The sequence below is a fragment of the Anopheles cruzii genome, chromosome 3 (genome assembly GCF_943734635.1).
Source record: "Anopheles cruzii chromosome 3, idAnoCruzAS_RS32_06, whole genome shotgun sequence".
Classification (NCBI taxonomy): Eukaryota; Metazoa; Arthropoda; class Insecta; order Diptera; family Culicidae; genus Anopheles; species Anopheles cruzii.
The window spans coordinates 75,776,189-75,794,600 of record NC_069145.1 but is presented as its reverse complement, the minus strand read 5'-3'; the positions used below and the strand labels follow the sequence as shown (position 1 = coordinate 75,794,600).

Genomic DNA, 18,412 nt, shown 5'->3' with positions numbered 1-18,412 from the left:
AATGGGCCACTTCCAGATGTATTGCTCTCACCGTCATGCAAGTGAATAGTGCCACCCAACGTTTAGAATGACTTCTGCCAATTTTCACCTGAATGGGTCCAAAGTAGTCCATTCCTACATAACTGAACGGGCGGATGAAGGGTGATAGCCTAGCTTGTGGTAACTGTCCCATCTCCGGAATCACTGGCACTGCCTTCTTTACTTTACAGAACTGGCATTGTCGGACGATTTTCTTCACTGCTGCTCGAAGTTTTGGGATGAAGTACCGTTGTCGCACTTCGTTCACTACGGTTTCGTTATTTGCATGTAAATACTTTCGATGTATGTGATCGAGGATGAGAGCTGTCAGTTGATGTCCCGGACTCAAAATTATGGGTTGTTTGTTTTCCACGTGGACATCAGCAGCCGCGTCAATTCGACCATGCATTCGTAGAACGCCGTTCTCATCTAGAATGGGTGATAGGCGGAACAATGAATGTTGATTAAGGTGTCCTGGCACTTTCCCTTGTTTTATCATGTTGATTTCGGGAAACGACTCAGCTTGAGCCTCTCTTAACAACGTTTGTTCTGCTTTCGTGTACTCTTTCTTTTGAGTTAGTGGCTACCTTTTCACCCAGACTTTCCACTACGCTTTTGACGTTAGAACACCAGCCTCGGATGATGAAGCCTCCCTTCTGATGTATTGCGGTAACTTGTTTTGCAATTAGTATGGCTTCAGGTTGGGTTTCGAAACTATCTAGGTAGTCGTCTACGTAGTGATTTTGAGTGATCGCTTCAACGGCTCTTGGATATTCTTGCGTGAATCGTAGCGCATTGTGATTCTTTATGTACTGTGCCGTGGCAGGCGAGCACGTAGCTCCGAATGTTGCTACATCCATTATGTAGGTATCCGGCTTCTTCTCCGGGTCCGAACGCCATAGGAATCGTTGTGATTGTTTATCGGCCTCGATGATTCTTATTTGATGAAACATCTCTTTTATATCAGCACTCACAGCAACGGGGTATTGACGGAACCGGAAAAGTACTGTAGGTAGTGTACAGAGTTGGTCGGGACCTTTTAGAAGAACTGAGTTCAATGAGATGTCATTCACCTTTGAGGAAGCATCCCAGATCAGCCGCGCTTTCTCGGGTTTCTTTGGATTCACCACTACACCCAGCGGCAGGTACCAAATTCTGTTTGGTTTGACCGTTTGTAATTCTTCATCAATAGCTATATGTGCATAGCCCTTCTGTATATATTCTTGAATTTGAGCTTCTACTCGTTCTTTTAATTGTTCGGTTCTGTTCAATTTACGCTCGAAACATTCGAGTCGTTTGAAAGCAGTTTGATAACTGTCTGGAAGATTCACTTCATCATACTTCCAGAGTAATCCGGATTCATAGCGATTGCCGATGTACTTGGTGGTATTCTCCAATATTTCCAGGGCACGTTGATCCTCAGCGGAGGTTATTGGGGTGGTCGATTTAATCGCTACCTCTTCCAACGCGAAGTACTTTTTCAACGTATTGTCCATTGACTGATCATCGTTACAATCGCAGGTGTGATAGTGACAGCCATTTGAAATGGTCTGTTTTCCGCCGTATAGACACCAGCCGAGTCGAGTTTTAACCGCCGTCGGGTGTCCCGAAGACCCTTCTCTTACTTTCTGAGGGACAATAAGAGAGATGTTGTCGATGCCTATCAGCATCTTCGGCTTCTCTCCTCTGTAGCTACAAAGTGGGATGTTTCGCAGGTAATTATACCTCTCCCTTAAATCTTGCGCTTCCATGGATTGTTCCGGGAGGTCCAAACTTTCCACCGTACGAACTCCATCCATTGGATACTGCCGATTCTGTCCTCGACCGGAAACCTTAAACGAAACTTGTTTAGAATTTCTTTCTTCACGTGTAACATTAGCGGTCCACTTCAAGCATAGTGGTTTTACCCTTCCCTGAAGTCCTAAGGAATTTGCCACTTCTTCTTCTAGGAGTGTTAATGACGACCCTTCATCAATGAATGCGAGAATTTCCAACTCTTTGTCACCATTATACAGCGTGACGCATATCATTTTGAGGAAACCATTTTCTTCTTGGTTATGATAAGCAATTGTCACTGGAGTGGACGCTTCCTCTTTATTCGTTTCGCCTTCTACGTTTTTATAATGAAGCAATTGGTGGTGTCGAGCTGTACAGTTGTCAACACCGCAGGTTTGCGTCCTATTACAAGGGGATTTATGCATGTTTAAACATGTTCGGCAAAGTTTTAAGGACTTAATGGTTTGCCAACGCTCATTTGCGTTCATCGCCTTGAACTGCGTACATTGCTCGATTTTGTGGCCATCTTGTTTGCACACAACACATGCCTTGATTATATGTTGGTTGGCATTGGTGTGTACTAATAATCTGTGTGGTTGCCCTTTCGTCGATTTTTCCTTAGCCATCGATTGGAAGGTGACGCTTGAAGCATCGTCAACTATTTCTTCCATGTATTGCGCGAATGTTTGCAAATTGGATTTGCTATTATGGCGACTGTATTCTGCCCATTTCATCTTGTATTCGGCAGGCAGTTTTACAATAAGGCTCTTTATAAGAGTGGGGTTATGCAAATGATCTAACATTCCCACGGCCACTATATGATCGCTCAATGCTTGCACGGCTGTCCCAAATTCTATCATCGATTCCAATTTATCTCCTCGTGGTGGTGGTAGTGACGCTATCTTTTCTAACAGAGTATCAATGACTAATTCGGGTCTACCGAACCTTTTTGTCAGCGTTTCGATCACCTTCGGCACCGAGTTGGGTAAAAGCAATCGGCTTCGCACCGATTCCAATGCAACTCCCTTTAGCGATCGTTGCAAGCGAATCAAGTTTTCGTAGTCTTGGTAGCCGCACGCTTCTGTTGAATAGTTGTAATTCGCTATAAACAAGGTCCAATCCTTAGGATCCCCATTAAATGTAGGCAGATCTTTGGGCAGCGCATGGCGGGCTGCTAATTGAGCTTTCGTTGGTTCGAACAAAGGCTTTTGCTCGGGGAGCGTTAACTGCTGTCGCATACGAGTGATTTCGTCGGAAATTGCCTTTTTTTCGGGTTTCGGTAATTCGTTGTCCTTCAACCAACTTTCAACTCGTTCGCCAGCTTGACTTCTTGGAATCCCATCTCCCAGCAAGCCTTCTTCCTCTTCGGCATCCAGCTGCTCCTCCATCAGCCTTTGTTTTTCTTCTAGAAACTCTCTTTCGAATGCCAGCTCTTTTTCCTTCAGAGCTCGCGACTCTTCTAGCTGTTTGAGCTTGAGATCAATCCTTGCGCGTCTCGATGATGACGACGTGGCGAACGACATTGGCTTCGGTGGTGGTTTACAGCTTGCACACTGCCACGGTTCATTGAGTTCATTGACTTCAGCATTTGTCACGCCACACTCTTTATGCCACCATTTTTTGCAATCGCCGCAGGCTATCATCTCCTTCTGGGAAGCTGGCTCATTACACATGGCGCTGCAACAAACTTTCTTCGTCGCACCAACTTTAGACTTTGGTGGCATGATTGTGCCTTTTGTGAGTTAATCACGTACTGCTGTGAATATATCACTATTCGAGGTTGTGAATCTGTCACTATTTGAGGTTGTGAGTCTATCACTATTTGAGGTTGTGAGTCTATCACTATTTGAGGAACCAGAAGAGAACCCTCTCCTTACAAACTGTACAAGTTTTTCAGAATGTTGGCGTTAAACGCTTTCTTTCTTCTAAAGGATTTTTGAAACCTTTTCTAGCTCCTTCGCAAACTATATTTTACTATTGGGAAGCGCTGAAAAACGTGTTCCACTTTCCTTTGTTCTCTACTGACTCCTCGACTCACTGCCAGGCCGTTTGACAGTTCCCTTTTGGGCCGTTTCTTTGGGCCTTTTTTGGGTCGATCACAGGGTGACCCGAACTTGTTGTTTGGCGATTTATCTTTGAATTTAATTTATCCTCCTAACAAAGGGACTGCGACTTATATCGTTTCACTAAAATAGGTTAGCATGAAAAGAATTGGAGCGGTTTCGTGCCGGTTATGCCGGTCGCCGATTTGCTTTTTTTGCTCAAAGCATCCCTTAGCTGGCGGTGCCAAACCCAACGGTTCCGGTGCGGCTGCACCAGATTCTTGGGTCGATAATTTTCTTTTAATATTTCTTCAATTTCCTGTTCACACCCACCACTCTAACGACCACCCCGGGGCCCAGTGCCAAGTGGTAAAGAGCGAAAGATGGGAATGGATGTCTCGAGGTTCCCGGTATTGGTTGTAATGACCTCGCGTGGATTTCCGGATTGCTACAGGCGCACGATTGGAAATGAGTTTATCTGCTCCATCGCACCATTTCACGCCCGTCTGCGTTAACCACCTGCTGGTTGGCCATTTATGGGCGATGGAGCAGCCTGGTGGTTCAGACCGACTGGGGGCAAAAAATCGGAAAATTTCAACGATTACATAATGCCCCCGTGATTGACGGACACGCAGGACATGCGGATAGGTTGCTGTTGCGCCAGCTTGTTGAGCCGTTCCGTGGCCCAAGCAATCCACAGCATTCGGATGGTGAGGGCGAATCAGCAGCACGTTAAAGGGTCAATTAGGGATTGAAGCATTCTGCAGGAAACCTACTGCCGTACCGTGATTAGCTTCCTGCGTTCGGAGGCTCGCACGGACCGTGGCCGGTTAGAAGCCCGTTTCTCAAAGGGCGAACTAATGGCGTAACAGCTGAGGTATGACGTAATGGATGTTTGTTGTTTTTGTTGGTCAGACTCCTTCGTGGCCAAGCAGCCCTTGCTTGCTCTGCTCTGGGTTCGTGCTGCTTTCTCGCCGCCACCGGGGCAGGGTGTACTATTTTTCCCCTAGCGTACTCTTTCCAGGAACGTTTTCGGTTCAGAGAGAGAGAGAGAGAACGCGTGAAGTGAGTTCCATGCGAGCGTGGTGGCCGAGGCCATGCACATGGAAGGGATGGAACAAGAAAAGCCACGGGAAAAAGGTACCGTCCAATGATTACACAATCACTGGCGTCGCTTGATGGAAAACTGGAGCGTGATCACCCATTTTCCCACTTCCAGGAACTGGCGCATCCACATACTGGCGAGGTTTTCCCGGAGAAAGAGCACCGATTCGGTGAGATCCCGGGCCGCCCCCCCCCCGCCCGGAGAGAAAGGGCTTCGTGGCGCTTCTCTTTTCTGGCCCCGGAGGAGCCCTGTAGTCCTGCGGAGCCGTCGGAAAGACCACTCGCTTGGAGTACTCGGTTCTATGTGGTCATAGTACGAGGCTAGGTTCTGTCCTGAGTGCGTCGGCCTGGTGGAAAAATTGGTGCTCTTAGTCGGTAATTGCTTGGGACAAAGCCCATCGGGGGGATTCGAAGTGTGTGATTCGAAGCGAAAAGGGCAGTCAGAGTGGTCGTCGTAAGTGGTAGCGCTCCGGGACTTCAATCGGCAGGACGAGTTGGGTGATACAGTTCGAATGGAAAAAAAAACGGATGGAAGGGATACCATATCGATCCTCCCCAATTGGTCGTGCTTCGGGTTCCAGTGTAACTGACTGCGGACAGTTCCAAGTGTGCCGTGAAGCTAAGGACGAACTCCGTGAAAACTCCTGACCCGTTCCTGGATGGATGGCCATCATTTCACTGGGAATCCCATTTTATTTCTCATTTCCGTTTTCCCATTTTCGTTCCCATCGCTCCTGGAGGCACCACTGCAGCCAGCAGGGCCATCCGCCGCATCCGCCAGTCTGGCTCCCGTTCGTCTACGATGTTCCGTCTCCTTTCGGCGGCCGACCTTTCACCCCTGTCCTGGTGTCCTCCAAAACTTTGCTAGGGCGCTGTGCATCTCGCTCGCACCTGCACATCGGTGGCATGTCCTTGTGCTGCTGCTGCTGGTGCCACTGGTGCTCTGGACACACCACATCTCTGCAGAGCCGATCGAAAGTGGCGGACATGCGCACGGACGGATTGCGCGAATTTTTCCAAAGCACTTTCCGACTCACGCTGAGCGCGTTCCAAACCCCACAGAGGATGTTGCTCCCTCTCTATTCCATCAGAAGCGCGGAATGTATCCAACCAACAACGATGAAGAGAGTGAGTACGCCTGTGAGAGATCGGCACTCACTCTCCCGTCAGGCGGTTGGGGCCGGTGGATAAATATCCATAGGCAGCCGCGGACGGCGGCGACTCGTTCTCAGAAGTGTGATCGGTACAGTTGTGGCGAGCGTAGCGTTGGACTAGGGCGGTAGGTTGAACGGGGGCGCGCGCGCATCCCAGTGTCCCCAGTGTCCAGTGGCCGATGGCTGTCGGAAAAGCGAGGCTGCTTGGATTTGGATTCTTCAATTTCTGAACCCTGACAAAGCAGTGATTGACACTCGAGTGACTTATGCTGTGCTCCTGTATGCGTGTAATGCAGACGCCTCCTTGATTGTCAAGCACGCTGCGAGCTGAGTGCGAATAGTGAACCCCAAACCGTCCACCCCCAGCGCCGTAGGGATCTGCAAGGATGCCCCTGTTGGTGTGTGCGTGTGTGTCGGACAGGGAGAAAGATAGAGCGAGAGAGAGAGTACTTTTTCCGAGACGGGGATGGAGCGTCTATAGAAAAAGAATTAGTAAAAAGAGAACGAGATAGAATGAGAGAGAGAGAGAGAGCGAGTGAGAGTTCCAAATGATTGGGAACCAAGATGGGAGCATCGCGACCAGCGGCGAGCACATGACAGGGATCGATAGCGTTCCGAAGGGAAAAGAGTTGAGTAACTTTTAAGGGGGCCGTTGCAGTCGCGGGCCCCAAACTCCCCCCCTCCGAAGGACCTCCTCGGTGGGTTCGATTTTCTTTCCCTAACTCTGTCGACGGGACCGACCGACCCATGTGCTGTGCTCCCCTGTGGGGGCGAGGAAAATGGAAATTTGAGACACACACACACACACACACACATATGGACATGGAGAAAGAGAGGGAGGGGGAGTGCGAAAAGTATGACACGATGAAGACGTGCGCTCGCGCACACTGGACGCGGCGTGATGGTTACATAAAAAACAGGGACGAGGACTCCGCGGCGGGGAAGCAAAAGTCTCACGGCCACCGCACGGGAGGGGGGGGCGGCAGTCGCTCGCAAGTCGTCGTCCAATCAAAGTGTTGGGCATTTCAGGTTTCACGCGCTGCCAAGCAACCTCTTGGACGGACCTCGGAGACGTACCTCGGCGTACAGTCGGCCCCACAGTGCTTTACTAATTTCTGCCTTTTTTATTCACCTTTCTGTGTGTGTGTGCACGTGTGTGTGTGTGTGTGTGACCTGTGACCTGTGACCTATTCCCGTCGTCGATCAAACGGCGCGCCCGGACACACCGCACCGCAGTTGGATTAGCTGTGGTGCTGGGGGAACGAGCTTGCTGAGTGGATGCTGCTAGGTGACCACCGGAAGGAAGCGGAAGCGGAAGTGACACAGAGTGCATCGAGTCTGAAGTGTGCGTCGTTCGTGCGTGCGTGCGACGAAAGGCTGATCGATCGTCAGTAATACCGTCGGGTGGTCTGGTCTGGTCCGTCGGCGCGACTTGCGGTGCGGAAGTGAGCAGAGAGCAGAGAGCGTTTCGGGAGAGGCTAGAGAACACTGCCAGCAGCGGTAACAGCATTTGAAGAAGCAACCATGGCCGACAAAAAGGTAGCAGAACAGTACTATGCCCCGCCGCCCAAGCTGGGCAAATGGGATGGCTTCAAGACGTTCATGTGGGACAGCGAAACCAGCCAATGCCTTGGCCGCACCGGATCCAGCTGGGGTAAGTTCACCCAGTCCGCCCAGTCCGCCCCTGTCTACTAGTATTTCACTCGATGGGGCCGATGAGGTAACGGCTGCTCCAGATTTGGCAGCTCCTGTCAGCCACCATGTTGGATTCCGCCCCCCATTCTCATCCTCCGCCACCCGCGGGTTACGTGTGCAACGGTGTGGTAGAATGCACACCAGAGTGGCAGCAGCAGCGCCATCAAGTGGCTTTCCTTGTTACTAAAATGTGAAGGAAAAAACACAACGGAAACGCTCTGCCGCTCTGCCGAAAGGAGGACGCCAGGAAGTGTCAGAGAGTCAGAGGCGTGTGAGTGTATGTGTGCGCTTTTGAGAGAGAAAACGAGAGCGAGAGAGGCAAAGAAATGGGAGAGTTCGGTGCGCGCGCTCTGCTCACTTTTTCACTCACCTGTTTTCTGGCCACTGGAACCGATTCGGAACCAGATCGAACGTCGTCTGGTTACATAAATTTTAACTTTCTTCGGTCGGTTCACACGATGGTACTTGGCAGAGCACCAGGAATTCGACGAGCTTGGGCGATTTTCCTAATTCGGCCTTTGGAATCCATCGGGTTCGAACACATGAAAATCGAGTTCGAATACAAAGGAACCTAGCGTTGCCTCTGGCTATGATTGGTGGCCAATCAATACAGACGCAACGGGAACGGGTGTGTGTGTTTGTCACGCCTACGTGTCCCAGTTTGTTGCTGCTCGAACGGTTTTTAGTGGACATTTTAATTGAATTTCATCTTCGAGGCACAAACAGGCTCACTGAACCGTTCCCAAAACCCAACCGCAGGACTTCAAACGGTGCTTACGCAACCGAACCGGCTGCTTCACAGGTCAAATTTGCCGAGCCGAGGTCTACGGAATAGCTATGGGCATATGATTTTACTTGCCGTTGAGCAAAGCTGAAATATATTGTTAGGGGCCGAGCCGTTCCCGATTCCGATTCGGGAAGGACATTCGATCGAATTACTAATGCTCCTCCGCTCCTAGTATTTTACTTCCACTGCACCTACGGTGTGTCTGTGGCGCACGGTGGCGTTATGTAACCCAGCTCCTTCGCAGTCGCAGACATCTGACCTCTAAGCGCTACAGAAAAACACACATACACCACCGGAACGCCTGTCCTGTCGGTACCGTACCGTCCACAGCCGTGCGCTGTAAGGAAGGTACCATCGCCCTTCGTTCGTCTCCGGATGGCGAAGGGCCGTGGAAAGTGTAATGCAGTTTCCATCGTTTCCTGCTCAAGCGGAACACGCCAGCGCGAAGTATGATTTGGCGTGGCGGTCCTTTCGGTCTTGGCCCACCGACTGTTACATAAGTTTTGGAAACAAAGTGCACGACTTGCGCGGGGACTGCACTCGTCACTCGCTCAGGCTAATGAGTTTGGTAAAATTCTTGGCCCCAAAAAAATTCCGGTCTCGTCCGGCTGGCGACAACTTTCGATCGATCCACGATCGGTACAACTGGATCGCACCAGCTCCAGATAGGTGCACCATTCGCCTCGCAAACATATTTGTTATTTAAATTGGAGTGAATTGAATTTCAATGCTACGGCCCACCGGGGTGCTGGACGCGGCTCCAATTCATTGATGGTGGGGGGACGGTGTCTACATTACTGCCGACTGCCGGCTGGGGAAATTGTTTAATCAATTTGTGTACTCCTCAGCGATGTTGAATGAAAAAGTATCCTTCATTTAATAGGTTTTATTTTGCAATTGCTGTACTATATTCTTGTACATTGTTCATAAACTTCACAATTATGTCACAATTGCCCTTCGCTGATGTTTACACAACGATATGCACAAATCCCCGGTGGGCACGAGCGGGCCCAGTTTCGCTCTCGAGTGCTTCTCCACAGGCGAAGCGCCGTAGCGGCAACGATTGAGTTACGAATCCAATTAAGCACCGATCGATAAAGTCGACTCCATGCCTCACGCGAACTCGTTAATCTCCACTCGAGCGCGGTGTGCCACCTCAATTCGTACGTACACCTAGCCTTGCTCGTCAAGGAACCACACTTTCCGTCCACTTCTTCCGTTCTCGCGTTGGCCTCGGTCTCTCCCCTTTGCCCCATACATTTTTGCTGACCCCAACAGTGCAGGGGAGGAAAAACCGATGAACGAACGAAAGCAATTGCTAAATATAATACTTCATAAACTTGCCTTTCGCCACTCCCCGAAAGACGCCCTCAATACCGTCACACCTTAAACGGCGAAAGTCCGCCAACGCCGGCGTGTCCAGTCGAGCTGTTGGCTGTTGACGCTCTAGCACGGCCAAGTTTGGGGCGCCTGCGCTTTCCCTACCCCTATAAATAACCACTTCGGCGATCGGCGAGTTTAGCATCCAGATCCAGAACGTGGCTGGCCATGGACGCCTCCTGCCTGCAAAGATTCCTGTCCTCTGATCGGCGGTGGTTAACACAGAAACCGGTTCGCGAGCGGGAGTCACCGGGCGCCGGCATAAAAGTCCGTGGTGGGATTTCCGTGCTCCCAGCCCGCAGTGTCTGAAACGTGCAATTAATGCTTGTACAGTTTGTTCAGCGCAAAGTACACACACCTGAGATCGAGAATAGATCCACTTTCGATCCACCCTCTGGAACCCGTGGCTCAAAGAGAGTGTGTTTTTGTGCCAATTTTGTTGCCACAACTTGTTTCCATCGCCACACGCTTGAGCCGGCTGTGTAATGAGGCATTAGTGTGGTCTGGGTTCTTTCCACATGGGCGACTAGCGATCGCACATAGCGAGTAAGTTCCTAATGGCCCCAAACTCTGGTGAACAACAAAGTTATAAAAATAACGCTCTTGCGTCTCAGCGCTTAGAACCTTCCAGTCCTCATCTATGTCCGACCAGACTCGTGACGTGACCCATAAGCGATCCGCATGGAGTGTTGGTGTTGGTGCTGAAACTATATTTAAACTGATCGTTAAAATATTGGGGAAACGCCAGTATAGGGTGATCCATCTAGTGTTTGGATAACGAAAATGAGGTGCAAAATATCGATTGTGGCTGTCGCTGTATGGCACGTAGCGCCGTTCTGTTGAAACCGAATGCCGTCCAAGTTTTCAGCTTCACTTTCGCCGAAGAATCGACGGTTACGGCTACTTCTCAACTTTCGAAGAAGAATATGCCAATGATGTCGCTTCTTGCACGATGCGTGGGTTTTCCGAGCACGATATACGAAAAATCTGCTTATTAACAATACCACCAAGGTGGAAATGAGCTCTTTCAATTTCGTACAGTTTGAGTTGAAGACTTTAATACTTCCCAATGTTCCGCAAGCGTATAGGGTCCCATTTCGTAACGGTCAAAGTTTTTTACTAAATTTTCACAATTTCCAGATGATGATCGCAAATGGTGATCGGTAGATTGATGGCTCACCCTATAGTTCGGTTAAAAAGAAACGGGTTGCTAAACAGTCAGTGGCAGAGAATTGGAAACCTTGCTAAGCCTGTCAGTGTGTGGGTGCACGTCCCTGACACTGGGAGGGTGATCTGGGAGTCGTGCCTGCTACTGGCGTTTGCCAGATCAGCTAAACACGTTCTTTTTTTTTATTTGCGTAGCATTCACGGCCGGCCGACTTGGGGCATTTGGAATCTTTTGGCGAATGGGAGCCGTTTTTATGTTTACACAAACATTTCACAGTGTGTCTTTGACCAGTCCCGGAGAAACTGGATACTGGCTTTTATCGGAAGTGGCAACATCTCGGTTGTCCCGCCACTGACTGGGGGGGCAAAGTCTAACGCTAAAATGCAAAACACTGCAATATGAATAACGGGGAACACTGTTGACGATGCGCCTGGGGATCCGGATTCGGTGAGTAACCGTCGATGTCGAGTCGTGTTTATTCAGCCCCATGACGGCCCCATATAGATAACGTTCAGTGTTCGCTAGCTACCCTAAAACAAACAATTTATCTAGTGGGGAGCTGAAGTGGCCAATCGATGGCCTGTGGATACCCGACGAAGGCAGCATTCGCGGGCAGCTGCTGATAAACGTGGCCTCCGCCGACGAGCAACATGCCGTTAATGAATTCGGTGGCCTCATTCGTCATTTGTCTGCTGGTGGTGGTGCTACTAGCGGCAGCACCAGTCCCATTTCTCCCCAAAGGTTTGCGAAATTATTATCAGAAACTCGTTGACAAGCATGTTTTGGGTCGTTTGGTCCGTTGGTGACGCTCGACATTTGTCCCCGCTTAATGTCCCCAGCTGGACCGTCTGTTTTACGATGGGTACCAGCCTTTTTGCTGACGTAACAGACAATCTGACAGCGAAGCAAAGATATTCTGCCCTGAACGCAGTAGCCACTGGAACACTGCACCATTTAATCATTCCGTTGCAAACATTGAAGTGACTCAGGACCGAAGATATCGATACAGAAATATAACCATTTCGTTGAGGTCAAGTTTTAGTACGTCACACTCTGACCGGAATTCAACGGTCTCCGTACTTCCGTTGGAATGGCAGAAGTTTCTTTTTATAGACTCTCGAACATGCCCGAGGACAACCAAATATTGATCGATCTGCGTTTGGGCGTCGTCGGGGAGCGAGCAAACGCCACAACTACATATCGCGTGACGGGTCGCATGTGACCTGAGACCGCGATAGAGCATGCCGTATGCTGGCGCACGAAGTATTACATCCTTGAGTTTTACGATCCGCTGTTTGCAGTTCGGTTAGCGCGACTATGACGAGTACGCAGACGATCGAACGCTGCAACCATATTGCATATTGCCTTATGGAACAGTCCGAGACCGGGCCGCGTCGGGGGAATGTCTCAATTCAGTTTCTTCGAGGTTGAGATAGGAGGTCACATAGGCAAACGCACGCACGCTACACACATGGAAAGGGTTTCGAACGGGCAATAAAAAACTTGGGCCGGGTTTAATAATTTGTGTGTAGCAGCAATCAATAAGCATTAATTTCAATTGATCTCCATGTGATACGGAGAAGGCCTGCTTGCGGGCACTTTTCAATTATCGATCCACCCGGGTTGAGTCGCCGTTAAGGGACAACAACTTGCAACTTGCAACTTGACTCGAAGTCGTTATTCGTAGCGCTTGGCTTTGATCTAGCACATAACTCAACTCAGCTCTGAACTCAGCCAGAAGCTTGTCACTGAGGCGCGTTCGGAAAGATGGATGTGTAGCGAATGATCTAAGTATGCTGTGGGCGATTTATGATTTGCTGTGGTGCCGGCAATTTGTCATCTCGTTCTGCTACGGTACTGAATTGTTCTATCGTTGGGCCGTAATGTGTTTTTCGCGATCACCGCGATGTCTCCGTAGCTTTGTACCTTAGTTTCTACTTGGGTACATTCCCCTCCAAACAGGGGTTTCACCTGAATGCCATCAGTTTAGCACGCCTATGCTCATCAGTAAAGCAGAACTTTATCTCCGACACGTGCGGTTGTAATTGCTTGGAAAAAACACGAAACGGCACCGACAAGTTGTGTCGCTAGACAGACTCGCGGGCCTCGCTGTGAACGTTGAAGACGTTCGCGTCCGACGGCGACGTCCCGTGGAGTTACCCGGTACGAAGTGCTAACGAAAACCCCCTGGACAGAGTGCTGGGCGCACCGCTTATTAACATCGTTCACTAGCTGGATGACAGCTGCACTACCGCAGGGAGTCAGCTTTCGTTTGACCTTCGCGGCCAACGAGATTCTATTTAGTGCACTGAATCTCGCACGAGTCAGCAGTCACCCGAGTAACTAAGGCGCGCCGTCGAAGCAACACTTGGCCGACGCATTCATGTTGGTAATTGCCCGCACGGCGTGTTTTAATTGTTGAACAACGATTGACGGTTATATCTTGCTGATGAGAATTGATATTTTGGACAGTGCTGACTGCGCTGCACGCCCTGGGAGTTGTATTTGACGTCTGATATTAAAGAAATCGTTAACGTTCCAGTGCGCTACTGGGCACGACTTCAAGGTCAAATGATAGTGTTTCAAGTCCCTTTCCTCAAAGCTATCTGATGTGCCGCTAGGCGTGATTAGCGTGAAAGAGGTTGGCAAACTTGCCCACAGCTTACAGACGTCACAGTCAGGCAACTCAGTGTCGGTGTGGCTAGTAGCGATTCAATTTTCGCATTCTTCGCAGCCTCTTTTTGTAGTTCCGCCTCCGGCGGGGTGAATATATTCTATTCACGAGCATACGAGTATATAGACAGCTGAATAGGCAGCGAATGGCAGCGACAGTGACTGTTGCACGTTTCTTGTTTGAATATACAGCAAACAAGCCTGCAGCTGTCTGCCACCCGTTTGCCATAAGTCCTTTTAAAGCCAACCTGACCTGGCCGCGGGCTGCGCTTGAGATTCTCCCGAATGTGTATTCAATATTATGAGAGAAAGAAAGACAAAGTGAGCGAGAGAGAGAGAGAAAGATGAGCTAAAATTATAATACTTTTTATTTATGAACCGTTCGGATTACGTAAAGCATTAAACAGACGTGCTGACGTGCTGAAAGCACAAACTATTGACGTCGTTATAGATGAGATTTCACCATAAGTGTAAATGACTTGTCACATGTCCCATCTGCGGCTGATTCGGCCTTTACTTTCGGTGCTCGATGGTGAACGGCTATTTATAGCACATCTGATAAACTAATGACGGTTTTTCTGTTGGTGAAACGCAAGGCGGATCACCCGCCGAACCACGGTGACGGAAGTACGTCATCGGGTAACGTGTCAACAATAATGAAGCCCATCATTAATTTTAATGCATCATTTCCATCTCTCTCTCTTTGCAGCGAAAATTCTTTTCTTCTATCTATGCTTTTATGCTGCCCTTGTCGGATTTTTCGCTGCAATGTTGGCCGTCTTCTGGCAAACACTAGACATGCAGATACCCAAATTCCAGCTCGATAGCTCGTTGATCGGATCGAATCCAGGTAAGAAAGCCGGGCACCCACAACTCGGTGGCGGCCGTTACAGGTTGCTAATTAAATATCGATCCGATTATTTCGTTCGCCGCGGCCAGGATTGGGTTTCCGACCGACACCACCAGAGTATCAGAACGTGGAGAGCTCGTTAATCTGGTACAAAGCTTCCGACAATGGAAACGTTGAAATCTGGACCAAGCTGATCGATGAGTTTTTGATGCGTAAGATATCCCGCCGTAGGTTGGGTGCGGTTCATAGTCCGTTCCTTACGAGCCCCGTCGTCACTTGTCTTTGCAGCTTACACACAAGAAGAAGATAACCGCGTCGATTGCTCATTCGACAACCCACCACCGGAGGGCAAGGTTTGCAAAGTTCCTATGACTAACTGGTCCCCGTGTGTCAAGGAAAATCGATACAATTTCAAAAAGAAGAGCCCATGCATATTCCTGAAGCTGAACAAGGTACTTGCTAGGATCGTATCTTCGCGGTGCGACAGTGTCCTAACAAATGTACCATTCCCCGTTTCAGATCTACAACTGGGTTCCGGACATGTACAATACTTCGAACAACTTGCCGGAAAACATGCCCGATGATCTGAAGGAGCACATCCGCGGAGAGGAAGCTCGTGGAAATAAAAACGTAAGTGAGGCCATCGGTTGAAGCTTTGTCCGCGCAATCGTCTGTAGCGAACGTTCTGTCTTGTAGACCAACGTGGTTTGGGTATCTTGTTCCGGTGAAAATCCCGCTGATAACGAGCACATTGGAGCGATCCAGTACATCCCACGCCGTGGGTTCCCCGGATACTTCTTCCCGTACAAGAACGTGGATAACTACCTGCCACCCGTAGTGGCGGTGTATTTTGAAAAACCAAAGAGTAAGTACCGGAGGAAATTTGATCGATTCTTTATTAACTGTATTCAGTATTCATAGATAAAATGGACCAAAACATTTGTTTTGTAATGTCTTAGTAAAAAAGCTTTCGAGCGCGTTTGTACATAATATTTCGTTTTGTTACTTTTTCGCTCTTCCTAACATTGCCAAATGAGGTCGTCCTCAGTTTAGGAAAAGATATTGAGAAACTAGGAAACAATATCATCGGCACTTTATGGGTGCTGCTTAGAGCGCTAGTATTCGCACGACGAGTTGTATTGACACGGTTAAACAAACTGTTAATGAAAGGGTCAAACACTACATACGTTGACCGTTGTGTTTTGAATGGAGTAAATGTTATCGGTGGGACTGTAATCGATGGCGACCGGGATGAGGATGAAGACAACGTAGTCTTTGAGGATGACGTTGAAGCAGGCGTAAAAGTAGATGTTGTAGCTCTAGATGTAGATGCTGACGAAGATATTGTAGGAAGGGTGAAAGAAGTTTGTGATGGACTTGTGGTAGACGACATTTGCTTAGTGCTCGAGGACATCGGTGTAGAAATCGAGGAAGAAGAAGATGATGCCGTGCTCGAGGACATCGGTGTAGAACCGGTTGAAGCAGGAGTAACTGATTCAGTGCTCGAGGACATCGGTGTAGAGCCGGTTGAAGCAGGAGTAATTGATTCAGTGCTCGAGGACATCGGTGTCGAAATCGAGGAAGAAGAAGATGATGCCGTGCTCGAGGACATCGGTGTAGAACCGGTTGAAGCAGGAGTAACTGATTCAGTGCTCGAGGACATCGGTGTCGAAATCGAGGAAGAAGAAGATGATGCCGTGCTCGAGGACATCGGTGTAGAACCGGTTGAAGCAGGAGTAATTGATTCAGTGCTCGAGGACATCGGTGTAGAAATCGAGGAAGAAGAAGATGATGCCGTGCTCGAGGACATCGGTGTAGAACCGGTTGAAGCAGGAGTAATTGATTCAGTGCTCGAGGACATCGTGTCGAAATCGAGGAAGAAGAAGATGATGCCGTGCTCGAGGACATCGGTGTAGAACCGGTTGAAGCAGGAGTAATTGATTCAGTGCTCGAGGACATCGGTGTAGAAACCGGTTGAAGCAGGAGTAATGATTCAGTGCTCGAGGACATCGGTGTAGAACCGGTTGAAGCAGGAGTAATTGATTCAGTGCTCGAGGACATCGGTGTAGAAATCGAGGAAGAAGAAGATGATGCCGTGCTCGTGGACATCGGTGTAGAACCGGTTGAAGCAGGAGTAATTGATTCAGTGCTTGAGGACATCGGTGTCGAAATCGAGGAAGAAGAAGAAGATGCCGTGCTCGAGGACATCGGTGTAGAACCGGTTGAAGCAGGAGTAACTGATTCAGTGCTCGAGGACATCGGTGTCGAAATCGAGGAAGCAGAAGATGATGCCGTGCTCGAGGACATCGGTGTAGAACCGGTTGAAGCAGGAGTAATTGATTCAGTGCTCGAGGACATCGGTGTCGAAATCGAGGAAGAAGAAGATGATGCCGTGCTCGAGGACATCGGTGTAGAACCGGTTGAAGCAGGAGTAACTGATTCAGTGCTCGAGGACATCGGTGTAGAAATCGAGGAAGAAGAAGATGATGCCGTGCTCGAGGACATCGGTGTAGAACCGGTTGAAGCAGGAGTAATTGATTCAGTGCTCGAGGACATCGGTGTCGAAATCGAGGAAGAAGAAGATGATGCCGTGCTCGAGGACATCGGTGTAGAGCCGGTTGAAGCAGGAGTAATTGATTCAGTGCTCGAGGACATCGGTGTCGAAATCGAGGAAGAAGAAGATGATGCCGTGCTCGAGGACATCGGTGTAGAACCGGTTGAAGCAGGAGTAATTGATTCAGTGCTCGAGGACATCGGTGTAGAAATCGAGGAAGAAGAAGATGATGCCGTGCTCGAGGACATCGGTGTAGAACCGGTTGAAGCAGGAGTAATTGATTCAGTGCTCGAGGACATCGGTGTAGAACCGGTTGAAGCAGGAGTAATTGATGCAGTGCTCGAGGACATCGGTGTAGAAATCGAGGAAGAAGAAGATGATGCCGTGCTCGAGGACATCGGTGTAGAGCCGGTTGAAGCAGGAGTAATTGATTCAGTGCTCGAGGACATCGGTGTCGAAATCGAGGAAGAAGAAGATGATGCCGTGCTCGAGGACATCGGTGTAGAACCGGTTGAAGCAGGAGTAATTGATTCAGTGCTCGAGGACATCGGTGTAGAAATCGAGGAAGAAGAAGATGATGCCGTGCTCGAGGACATCGGTGTAGAACCGGTTGAAGCAGGAGTAATTGATTCAGTGCTCGAGGACATCGGTGTAGAAATCGAGGAAGAAGAAGATGATGCCGTGCTCGATGACATCGGTGTAGAACCGGTTGAAGCAGGAGTAATTGATGCAGTGCTCGAGGACATTGGTGTAGAAATCGAGGAAGAAGAAGATGATACCGTGCTCGAGGACATCGGTGTAGAACCGGTTGAAGCAGGAGTAATTGATGCAGTGCTCGAGGACATCGGTGTAGAAATCGAGGAAGAAGAAGATGATGCCGTGCTCGATGACATCGGTGTAGAACCGGTTGAAGCAGGAGTAATTGATGCAGTGCTCGAGGACATCGGTGTAGAAATCGAGGAAGAAGAAGACGATGCCGTGCTCGAGGACATCGGTGTAGAACCGGTTGAAGGAGGAGTAATTGATGCAGTGCTCGAGGACATCGGTGTAGAAATCGAGGAAGAAGAAGATGATACCGTGCTCGAGGACATCGGTGTAGAACTGATTGTTACTGATGGTGAACATTTAATTGTAATATCTACGTTGTTTCCTATTATGAAAGATCGCTGCACATCTTTCAATTCGATCGACACAAACTGTTCACCAATACC

At 49.2% G+C, this 18,412-nt stretch overlaps 1 protein-coding gene across 1 annotated transcript in view; it reads left to right on the top strand.

Annotated features, from left to right (window-relative positions):
* Positions 1–5,244: 5,244 nt before the first annotated feature.
* Positions 5,245–18,412, top strand: part of LOC128275716 (sodium/potassium-transporting ATPase subunit beta-2) — a 22,128-nt gene continuing 8,960 nt past the window's right edge. Inside the window, exons 1-7 of the mRNA XM_053014313.1 lie at positions 5,245–5,315; positions 7,331–7,748; positions 14,507–14,647; positions 14,737–14,859; positions 14,936–15,099; positions 15,167–15,277; positions 15,344–15,512. Of these exons, the coding sequence (XP_052870273.1) occupies positions 7,619–7,748; positions 14,507–14,647; positions 14,737–14,859; positions 14,936–15,099; positions 15,167–15,277; positions 15,344–15,512 (838 nt within the window). The 5' untranslated portion in view covers positions 5,245–5,315; positions 7,331–7,618. The remainder of the gene's footprint in view (positions 5,316–7,330; positions 7,749–14,506; positions 14,648–14,736; positions 14,860–14,935; positions 15,100–15,166; positions 15,278–15,343; positions 15,513–18,412) is intronic.